This window comes from Equus przewalskii, chromosome 21, assembly GCF_037783145.1.
Source record: "Equus przewalskii isolate Varuska chromosome 21, EquPr2, whole genome shotgun sequence".
NCBI lineage: Eukaryota > Metazoa > Chordata > Mammalia > Perissodactyla > Equidae > Equus > Equus przewalskii.
In genome coordinates this window covers 14293034-14305164 of record NC_091851.1, presented here as the reverse complement: position 1 = coordinate 14305164, position 12131 = coordinate 14293034, and the positions used below count along the sequence as shown (strand labels likewise).

Sequence of the window (12131 nt, the reverse complement as noted above, 5' to 3'; positions counted from 1 at the left end):
CTACCCACACATGAAAAACAGGCCTGAAGTGCCAGAGAATTAACACCCTCCCCGTGCTTCCTCACTCCTCAGGAGGGCTAACTCCGAGCACATGTTTTCCACCATCTCCCAGGGTCCCCAGCAGGACCTCACTGCTGTCCCCATAGTGGTACGATGCCTGATAACACCCCCGCGGTCGGCTGCCTGTCTCCTTTCTCACTTCCCACTCCTCTCTTGGACTATCCCCGGGCTGCCGCCCAAAGAAACTACAAGTGCCTTCATCCTTGTCTCAGAGACTGATTATCAGGGACCCCATCTAAGAATCATCCCTGATTTTTTATTATAATTTTATTTTTACCCAGGCCCTCTGTGTATTTTTTCAGTCAGGCTAAGGTGCTTGCTTTTGTGGAAAGACCACTGCATTCTTTGTGAAGTGATATTCACATACACAAAAGGGGTTGTGGGAAGCACAGGTAATATAAATGGGAGTAAGACCTGCTCACAGACTAAAGAACTTTCCATCTTGAGGGGGTGGGACACAGGACACACGTGTAAAAACATAAGTAAAAGAGGAGATGGCCTGTGATGTGTTGGATATTTATTGGAGATATCCAGTTCAAGAGAGATCACTGGGGAATGGACCAGTGACAGCGGGCTTCCCGGAGGAATCAGAATTTCGGCAGTGTTTCATTTGAGGCAAGACAGGCATAGGAATTCCCAGTGTGTGTTGTATGTAATAAGTAGTATACAAATTAGTTTTGGAGATGAATGGATGCATGGCGGGGGGGTATAAGTGGATGATGGGTGGGGGAATGAGGAATGGGTGGCTGCATATGGCACATTTCTGTGGATCAGAGGTAGTAGAAAAAAGGAACACCTCCTTTGCCATAAATCCCAGCAAATGAAACCACAGTAGAGGTCAGATTTCAGTATTTAGGACCACTCCCTTCTTGATTCCCTTATTGAACCCACAAACCACAATCCCAAGTGCTGAGGTCGAATCAGCCTACTGAGCAGACTGGCTGACTGTGCAGCCCAACACTTGGGGGCATCAGGGAGCCTCTTGACTTCTGCCTGGGAAAGCAGTTCTGACCCCAGCTAAAGCAGTTCTGACCCCAGCTGGCTTGGTGATCCCTAATACTTTACCAGATACTTAAAAGTACAGGCCTGAGGTTGAGCACGGTCCCCTCCCCCTGACACCACCCCAGATAGTGTGGAGCAGCTCTCCCTACCTCCGGAGACCAGGTGGATGTCAGGTTTGTAGCGTTAGGCTAAGGCAGAGGGGGATGCGGTGAGCTGATGTGAGTTGAGGAATGGAAATTGCTGACTGCCATCTAGTGGATGTTGGATTGTATAACTCACCGGCCTCCACGCTTCTTCAGGGCTGGGAATGAGAATGGAGAAGCACAACCGGTCGTTAATTCAGCCTTTTCTGTTTATCTCTAGCTCGAACCAGGCAGGCCCTTGCCATCCCCCAATGACCTCAAAAGAAAAATACTCATCAAAAATAAACGGCTGAAACCTGAAGTTGAAAAAAGTAAGTCAAATACACACACATACGATGGAAGCAGATATACATTGTATGTTTGGACAATTCAACTAACTGGAATGAAATATGTTTTAAAACTGCTGATTCAGGGGGAAGAAGGTGTAGTGGTGATATCACATTTTTATTTTTATTTTATTTTTTTTGCTGAGGAAGATTCACCCTGAGCTAAATCTGCTGCCAATCTTCCTTTTTTTTTTTGGTATGTGAGCCACCACCACAGCATGGCCACTGGAGGTGAGTGGTGTAGGTCCATAACCATGAATTGAACCCAGGCCGCCAAAGCAGAGTGCACTGAACTTAACCACCAGGCCACTGGAGCTGGCCCCATATATACTCTTCAGAGCAAAGATGCCACATTTGCATTTAAGTTTATTTTCCATGGTCAACTCATTCCTGCAGTGGGAAAGCATATTCATATATTCATATACCAGGATATGTAGCGGTCCCAAGGAAAAATGAGAAGAAAGTGGAAGAGGCATTTTAGAATCTATCAAAATATGAGGAGCTAGCATTTTGTCATTTTATACACTCTAAAGTTCTCTTAAAAGAGTCCCTTTGTGTTTTGCCCATGTGATACATACATATGTAGAGATCCTAGGTAAAAATGAGAGTGTGAGTGGGTGTCTAGAGAGAGAGAAAAATGATTTTATACGGACATGTTCCCCTCTATTCTCTTAGGACATTATCTTTGAAAATATTTTCTTTCAATGAATCTCTTAGTTCAATGAGTTAATAGCACCAAATATTGATATGATTGCGTTGTGTTTTTTCCCTAGTCTAAATTAAAATTTTAAAATTATATTAACTACAGTTTATTTTTATTACAAAAGCAATCATGCATAGGAAAATGAAAACAGAAAGGAACAAATAAGAAAATAATAAATATGACTAAATTGTTTATTTTACACATATGTACATGTACGATAGACACTTGTACATACACATGCACTTTGGACATTACACACATTTTTAACGAAACTGGGATCATGTTAAATATACTGATTTTTAAATTATTTTTAATTCAACCAATTAAGTATATTATACCCATTAGGACATAAATCTACATACTAACTTTAATTCTAATGTATGAAACACTATACAGAATATGTAATGTGGAAGATAGTATAATTTAACCAGTCCCAAGTTGAGGGATTTTCATTGCTATAAAAACAACAATAAACTTCTTGAATTTGTGCATTCTCCTCCCTGGAGTCGGTTGGTACAGTTAGACTTGGTTGGCTGAAGCATAGACACATTTTATTTTGTGATGTATCTTGTTATACTGTCTTTCAGAAAAGTTGTACCAACTTACACTCTCACCATAATCTACAGGAGTGCCTGTTTTCCAGCAAAATCCTAAGTGCTGGCTGTTGGTCATCTTTTATATGTGTGCTCAACTAATAGAAGAGAAATGATACTTTAATTTTTTTATTTGTATGTCTTTGATAACTAGTTTCTTTAGATAACGTTATTTATGATTTGTCCCTACACGTTTTCCCATTTTTTTAATTATTTCATTCGTCTTTGTCTTCCTTACAAGAGGGTTTTTTTTTATATTAAGATAATAGGCCTGGTTATATCAATTGCAAGTTTTTTTTCCTGAAGTTTCATCAGTCTCCAGTGTGCGTGTCTCTTTTCTGTCACTTCCCTAGAGTTATTCATCAACCTTGGTCTTTGTTAGATTCTCCAAATTATGGGTTTTTGTTATCAAGCCTTAAATCCTTCCTGGTGACTGAGCCCCGCTCTCAAACCTGGGGTCCAGAATTCTGAGCACTTCACCTGTGTTCCGGTAGTTCTTCATCATGTGTAGATAATGTGGTTGTTGCACATTCCTTAAGAATTCCCACCACCAGGACTGAGTGAAACAGTGGCCTTAGGCATGTGACTAGTAGGAGCCTAGACAATATATTTCCGTTCTTTTCGTTTCCTTCTCAGTGTCTATCTTAAAGCCCAGATTTTATAAGTGATCCAACATCTGTCACCATCTCCATCTTATTGTTTGTTTTTAATAACAGAACAGCTCGAAGCTTTGAAAAGCATGATGGAAGCTGGAGAATCTGCTGCCCCAGTTAGCATCTTAGAGGATGATAATGAAGAGGAAATAGAAAGTGGTGAGTTTTGTTTTTTTTTAAAATTACATGTCACAAAAATACTTTTTAAAATTAAAAAACCCATGGATTTGTCTCAATGATCCCTTTTATAGAATGAGACATCTTAATTCCGAATAGTCGGGTGTGTATTCATGCACCAACCTTAATCTTCTGTTATTTTGCCCAATAGTATTACTTCCAGTTTACCCGGGCAATAGATTTTAGTGGCTTAGTCGTCTCCTTTCTTGTTATGCATTCAGCGGTTCAGCAGGAATTCACAGCCAGAGAGAATCCTTGAAGCACTTGCTGTAGAAGGCAGGGGTTGGAGAGAAAGGACATGCTGCAATCCTTTCCTGTAAACCAAAGAGGAACTTCCATGTTGTTAGTGATGAGAGGAGTAAGGCAGGTTAGAAGGAAAGGAATGTGGGGAGAGACTCTCAGATAAATGATTGGTTTGTATGTACGCACAAAGTGAACTGGAAACTCAAAGCCAGTATTAAAATCTCAAATTCAAATTCCTTCAAATAACCGCCCCAACAGAATTATCCATATAGGTAGATAATTTTAGCAGAGACAGCCTTGCTTAAAATATTTGCTATTAGCTTCTATTTTACTTTCGCCATATAGCCACAACCATAATATTTGACTTTAAATGGGTTTTCTGAGAAGTTTGGAATGTTTTAGAAAATTGCTTTGATTTGTCATGAGAATTGATTAACAGAATGACTCAGTCTTCCATTGTGTGTTTATTGGTTAGACAGTGCCTTGGATTTGTATAGTGTTTGTGCTAAATTATTTAGATATACTTGTAGAAACTCTCTTCACTTATTATACAAACATGTGAAATACAAGAGTAGATTTTAGGAAAGTTTGATATTGTGAGTAATAACCTAAGAGCTCTGAGAATTAACTAATCTAATTCACAACCCCTTAAAAAAGACTCCTGACTGTGGATCAGGTTTATAAATGACGGTTTGTGTTGCATGTCCAAACCATTGGTTCAGCTCCACTCCCAGAGAAATGTCATAATGACCACTTTCATGTTTTATATGACAGGGAGGGCCTAGGGGGCCAATGATAGCTGATATTATTATTATTTTTATTTTAAAGATTGGCTCCTGAGCCAACATCTGTTGCCAGTCTTTTTTTTTCCTTCTTCTTCCGAAGGCCCCAGTAGATAGTTGTATATTCTAGTTGTAGGTCCTTCTGTTTGTGCTATGTGGGACTCCACCTCAACATGGCTTGATGAGCGGTGCCGTGTCCACACCCAGGGTCCGAACCTGCAGAACCCTGGGCCGCCAAAGTGCAGCATGCGAACTTAACCACTCGGTTACAGGGCCGGCCCCAATATCTGATATTATTTAATCGATGCCTATTAGGGTTATCTATTACTGTGTAACAAACCACCCTAAAATTTAGAAGCTTAAAACAACACTTTATTATTTTCTGTCATAGTTCTGTGGATCATCTGGTCTCGGGTTGGTGGTTCTCCCTTAGGTTTCTCATGTAGTTGCCAGCAGATGACATCTAGAGCTGGAGTCATCTGAAGGTTCAGTTGGGCTGGTGGTTGTCCAAGATGCCTCACTCATGTGGCTGGCAGTTGATGCTGGGATCTCAGCTGGGCCTACTGACCGGAGTACCCCCATATGGCCTGTCCACATGGTTTGGGCTTCTTACAACGTGGTGGCCAGGTTCTTAGATGGAGCATCCCAAGAGCGAGTGTTCCAAGAGGCAGAAAGCAGAAGTTGCTAAACTATTTAAGAGCTGTGCCCAGAACTGGCACATCATCATTTCCGTTCTATGTTATTCATCAAAAAGGTCTTGGAGGGCCCACCTGAGTTCACGGGGGTGGGTGAGTGGCAAGATCACATTGTAAGAGAGTACATGGGAGGGTAGATGTTATCACAGCTGTCTTTGGAAGATACGATCGACCGTAATGGCCATTATGTTATTTTACATATTTTTGCAAATAATAAACCTAAACGAGATTTAAGAATAAAATATTAAAAGGAATATATTTCAATAGACCAATAAAATACTTCTAAAATTTTAGAAGATAAATATTATGTAAAAACAGTTTCTTAACTTAGTTTATGTTTCATAGATGATAGCCAAAAACATGTAAGGCATTCTTAGATACTACAGTCCTGTGGAGCAAACTGCAGAGTGAAATTGTTGTACCAGGTGTAGATTAAGCATCACCGCCTTATCTAATTTTCATACAGTCCAATGAAACAGGTATTATTGCACTCCTTTCTCAGATGAAGAAGCTGCAGCTTAAAGAGGTAATGTGTTTTGCAGATGATCCTACAGCTGGCGAGCAATGGTGCTAAGATTCAATCTCAGAATTGCCTTGACTCCAGGGTCAAGACCTTTGGTACCTTACAATACTGCCCTTCTAATATTCGTAAATATGAAGAAGACACAAATATGCAAAATAGTTGTTAAAAATATTTTTTTAAAAAAGAAGAAAGAATATAACTGATGAAAGCCAAAGATTTAAAATTTCCTGAACACACACATTAATCTAAAATGGGGGTCAATATGATTCCACTTATCATCCTATGGGTACTTTCCCAATTTTTCTGCGTATCTTAATTATCCCCACAGACAAAAAATATTTGCCTCTAGTGTCTCCCATGTTATTCCAAAATATACTTGATATTTTGATTAAATTTTAGCAGAAATAATCGCATGGGATAGTATACATACAGGAAAGTTGCTGAGAGGACAGAATCCTCCTCTTGAATTTCTCTTTAAGGACATAGAGGTTTCTGCTCTACCAGTTATACATATGTGATTCTTAGGTTCCCTCAGTGATACTTGGCTTTAGTTCTGGTCAGCCAGTTGACTGTAATTACTCTGGTATCACAGTATGATCCTACTATCCATGAATGACTGGAGTGTCTAATTTAAATACTTCAACACAGCAGGCAAGAGGAAACCAAGCTTAATTCAAGAGGACAGGTCTGCCTGGAGGCTGTAGAAAATAGAAGGCTCAGTCAGTGAAAGCATGTGCCCATTCCTTAGCTGGATTTAGATTCAGAAGGACGTGGGGCTCCCAGGACTCTGAGACAAGCACTGGGGAATACCAAAATAGTGTGTGGTTGTGGGTGTGTCTGAAATGGTACCATTCATTCATACAACTCTTTTAAAGTGGTTGTTAAGTCTCTACCACTTGTATGGGACACATCCCTTAATTTCAAGCAGTTTACATCTGGCTGGGCAGGTTAGACTAGAGATAGATGAAATGGAAATTTAATGGTGATGGTGGGAAGTTTCAAAATCTTTGTTACAGACTGTAGGTCATGGAAGCCCAGTAGTCATGGAATCCCAGTGTCACATTAAGAGCATTGTGCTAAGAACCTGGAGAAATCTAGATCCATAGCTTGTTCTCTGGCCTTGGACTTGTAAATCATCTCTCTAAATCTACTTCCTCACCCATAGAGTGAATATACTGGACTAGATTATTTTAACACCTATTCTAGCTCCATAAACTGTTTTTTTCCTGCCCCAAGGTCTGTATGACCTAATTTTTTTTTTACTCATCTGCCTCCAGAGTATCTCCTCATCAGAATATCAATATCCAGAATAGGAGAGTATCTGTCTTCCTTGCCTCACCTTCTTCCCATGCCTAGAATAGAACTTTGCAAAAAGCAATCCCTCAAGAAATTCCAAATCCAAGATATCATTAGTTGAAAAACACCACTATTTTATGACTAAGAAAGAAAAATGATTTCAATTAATTATAAAATGCCATTGATTAAAGAACACATTGCAACATCAGAAATACTAAATGTGAGTAAAAGACATCATAGAATCAGTGAAATCATTTCTCATTTACTCCTGTTCTTGCGTTCTCCTTTGCACGTTTTAAAAATGCTTTTTAAAAAGTATCTCTAATTCTTTTGGGTCTGCTCACCTTCCTTGTGAGTCCATACTCAGCAATTATTTTGCTATTTTTTTTACGATAAGGGTCCCTCAGGCCCTGTGTTGTGATGGTGTGGATTTGCGTTGGCCTTGTCCATCGGCCTCTGGGTTTCTCCTGATCCTGGCTAGTTTTTAGGCAAATTCATTACCTGGGAGCTCCTGCAGAATGGGGATTATGGGAATCCAGATCTCACACCAGGTTGTGGCTCATTTTCCAATGAGTGATCTTTTTCTACCAGCAGCCCTGGTGGATACCAGAGTTCTTGTCACTTTTCCTGGACTGCTGGACAGAGTGCTTCTGGCCTCCTTTCACAGCCCGGGCCATGCTCCTGGGGCACAAGCTTTATTTAGCACCAACTTCCAGCTCCCCTTCTAGCATGAACCCAAGGAATGATTTCAGAGTCTTTTAAACCTAATCCAGGCTTGACAAATGGTTTACAGGAGCGGTACAATCCTTCCAAGCTCTTTCATTTTTATATCACACCACTCCAGTCAGTATGCCCATAAAATTCACATTTTAGTCTCTTCTTCAATATGCATGTTCCTTTTCTTCTATCTTCTTCTTGTTTTCTCTAGGTGTCAGGGAAGATCAAAATACCCTTGTGAGTCACAGATTTTCCTGGCAGGGGATAGTGCAGGATTTGGGAGGCCACTGTGATTTTCCCAAACAGGGGCTTTAATTTTTAGGGTTAGTGTACTGGGATGGAAATGATCATTCACTTCAGAAAAGTTTATTAAGCGTCAAGCATGTCAAAAACCATGCTAGCAGCACGCGAATTAACGAAATGTGCTCCTTGACCTTGAGTAGGTAAGAGTTTAGTGAGAGTTTCATTTGAAAAAAGTTGGCATATTCAAATGTTCATATTTTCTTTTAGCTTCCTTCTCCTCTAAAAGTGCTCATTTTCTACCCAAGACTGTGCAGAAGGCCTGACTGCTTGGTGGTAATGTGGCTTCGTGGATTTTCCTTTTGTCTTTCACACAGCTGACCAAGAGGAGGAAGCTCACCCTGAATACAAATTTGGAAATGAACTTTCTGCTGATGACCTGGGTCACAAGGAAGCTGTTGCAAATAGTGTCAAGAAGGTCAGAGTCTTGGTGTCCCTTTTCTTTCATGACTCTCAAGAGGTAGCAGCTGTTTGTTATGAAACTATAGAAATGTGACAACCACAAGAGAATAACGTAGCCTATAATTCCTCTTCTAACTTGAGTGACCAGACTCAGTATCTGAACTCAAGACGTGCACAGTATTAGAAAGGACACTTGAGTTACTCATTAGTGATCCCAGTGTTGACCACTACCCATTTGGCCCATGTCCTTTAAATATGATCATTCATTGCATTATTATGGTGAGTGGGGAGACAACAGCAGCATCCCAGTGGCAAAGTTTAGCCTGTTGAAATCATCTGGAAAATTATCCCTGATCATCCCAATCAGACCCTCATTAGAGAACTTGTCCTGCTAGTTCAATAACTCACCTCCCTCCTGATGAAGAGTGAGCGTAAAAATATTTCCATCTATCCAACCATTCAGCCAAGAAAAATAGTTATTGTGTACCTACTGTGTGCCAGGCACATCCTAGTCTCTAATAATCCAGAAGGGTCAAAACACGCTTGCTTTCTGCCCTCATGGAACCTGTAGTCTGATGGGAGTTAATGGAAAGGGAGCGGGAAGCAGACAACAAACAAGCAGACAGTCAAATAATTACATAATTACGACTTGTGATAAGTGCTATTATGAAGCTAAAAATGAGTGCTAAAGTGGAGAATAATGAGAGTGATGAGGGAGAGGGAAGAAGGAAACCAGAACCCAAAGGTAACGAGGAACCAGCCATGCACAGAACTAGAGGAATAACTTTCCCCGCAGAGGGACCACAGCAGTAACCGCAACACAGGCAGTGTGAACAGAGCGAATTGAGTGAGGACGGGGGAGAGTGAAGCAGGATGAGATTGGACAGGCAGGTGGGAATGAGATAGTGCAGGATTTGGGAGGCCACTGTGAGAAGCTCAAATGTTAAGTAAATTGAAAATTAAAGAAGGGGGAAATGTAGCCTGATATGAGTTTTTAAAGATCACTATGGTTACCATGTGGAGACTAGTTTAGAAGGAAGCAAAAGTGGGCTCGGGGAAGGCAGCTAGGCTAGGCTGTTGCAGGAGGCCAGACCCTGGAGGGTTAAACCGGACAGTGGAAACAGAGAGCTTGAGTGGATTCAAGATCTATTGAGGAAGCGAAGATGATTCAACTTGCTGATGGATTGAATGTGGAGAAGTGAGGGAGAGAGTGGAAGCAAGATAACTCTCTAGGGTCTATGTTTGAGGAAGTGGGGAGCCAATAGGGAATACTGGAAGACAAAGAACTCAGGAAGACAAAGACTCAGTGCTTACCTTTATGCTGTCTTACCACATAAAGCCTTGACCAGTACTCAGACGTGAGTGTGGACGTGCATAAGAGTGACCCTTCATGCTTGCTGCCCTTTACATATCAGGGGAGGTGGCCACATGGATTATTTGCCAAGCCCCGTGACTAAATCACTAATTAAATTACTATAAGGAGCATCTAAATGGGCAAAGACTATCAACAAAGGAGGGAGAGAGCATTAAGAATTGCTTTTCTAGTGTGTGAGACAGGCCATCGTATCTTTTCAGTATCCGCTTTTATCCATGGCTTTATGTCATCAATAATTGCTCATCTTAACAAGTAAATAGAATAAAAAGGTTATAGATTTTTTTTTAAGTATTTACATATGCATGGCTAGTAAATTTGAGATTTTTCCCTTTAGAGAAGTAAATTAATTATTTTCTTTCTCTAATTTAGGCTTCAGATGACCTTGAACATGAAAACAACAAAAAGGTAATAAGATAATTTTCCTGTGTTTTTTGTTTTCATTATGAGACACCGTATGTGGCCCTCTAATATTGAACATTTTATACTAAGTGTTGTTATTCTATCTTCTCCCTGTCCCATGGAATGTCAAGCTTACTTTTTATGGGGATAATATTTACATAGTTGATGCATCTAATTATAAGAGTCTTTAAAAGAAGGAATTAATCACAGTGAGGAAGTGATTAAATCCTGGTAAAATTACAGAACCAGGGCAAGTGAATAAGATGATTTTCCTAAAAGTAAGTGTTTAGCACAGTAAGGCATTTTCTTAAGTTAGAATTAGAGATTTTATTCCTAGAATAGGAGTATATAATCATCAACACATTGAATTTGAAAATAAAAATGACCTAATATGTCTTCAAATTGATATCATAGTGAAATAGAAAGGTGATCATGGTTCTGACTGCATTGTCCTTCTGAAAGATGCTTAGTTACTTTCACGTTGCAGACATTCTGAGTTTTATTTGACATTATTAGATATTGACTGTGTTACAAGGAAAGTGAAGTTACATTTTCAGTTTCTTTTATCCTCTTCAAAGATCTTCCAGATATCAAAGTGGTTTGAATTAGTAAATGTACGTGGTTTATTACAAGGGTGAGACTGATGGCAGTCACAGACAGAAATGTGCTTTGTAATTTGATTCCCATAATTCAGAGCTTCAGAAAATACTATCTTTCTGTCTATGGGGTCTTATCTTATTTGGAGCAAGACCCTATCTTCTTACTGTCTAAATATAGTTTGGAATAATTATGGATAAGTCTGCTCTCAATCCTCTCCCATGATGTTTGTGAAATTCTCTTCTATTAGAATTTTATAAGGTATTGGAGCCAACAAAACACAGGTTGACATTTGGTTACTGCTGTTTATTAGCTGAGCAGCCATGACCGGGTTATTTTAATCTTCAAGGCCTCAGTCTTCTCAAGGATTCTAATCCTTACTACACATGATTACTGACAATAATGAGGTTGTGCATGCAAGAATTCAGTCTGCTACCCAGCACGTGGTACTGGTGTTACTCATTATCATTAAACACACAAGAAAGAAATCTGACATGGCCTCTGCCCTTATTCGGGCATTCAGGACATATAAAGAAATGATTTTTTTGAAAAAGCAAATCACATTATTTGATTATTTCTCTCAGGCTAAATCAGCTTGATGATTTAGAATGCTCAGATTGTTAAGTCATCAGGTAAAGCAGTCTGACCATTTTTTAACTATTGAATTCATTCACGTGACCAGGCAGTTTATCCACCTGTGTTCAATCTATGGAGGAATTTAGCTCCTCAAAGTTCTCAACAAAATGTTGATCACTTTTGAGGTGTTATTTTTGTTGTTGATTTTATTCGTTTTGTTCTGATTTGCCAAGAAATAAACTAAAATTATTTTCTTTTTTCCTCAATGCAAAATAATGCAATTTCAATGTGTCCTATGTAATGAGTTCTCAGATTATTTTAAGAATAAGCTTTTTTTTTTTTTTGAGGAAGATTAGCCCTGAGCTAACTACTGCCAATCCTCCTCTTTTTGCTGAGGAAGACTGGCCCTGAGCTAACATCCATGCCCATCTTCCTCTACTTTATACATGGGACACCTACCACAGCATGGCTTGCCAAGTGGTGCCATGTCTGCACCTGGGATCCAACCCGGCAAACCCGGGGCCACCGAAGTGGAACATGTGCACTTAACTGCTGTGCCGCCGGGCCGG

General features: G+C 39.8%; 1 protein-coding gene across 17 annotated transcripts in view; it reads left to right on the top strand.

Moving 5' to 3' along the window:
- PLCB4 (phospholipase C beta 4) overlaps positions 1–12131 on the top strand; it is a 388953-nt gene that overhangs the window by 310909 nt on the left and 65913 nt on the right. For all 17 annotated transcript variants that reach the window (XM_070587877.1, XM_070587870.1, XM_070587869.1 and 14 more), the window contains 4 exons: positions 1426–1516; positions 3544–3639; positions 8531–8631; positions 10360–10395. In XM_070587877.1, the coding sequence (XP_070443978.1) occupies positions 1426–1516; positions 3544–3639; positions 8531–8631; positions 10360–10395 (324 nt within the window). The remainder of the gene's footprint in view (positions 1–1425; positions 1517–3543; positions 3640–8530; positions 8632–10359; positions 10396–12131) is intronic.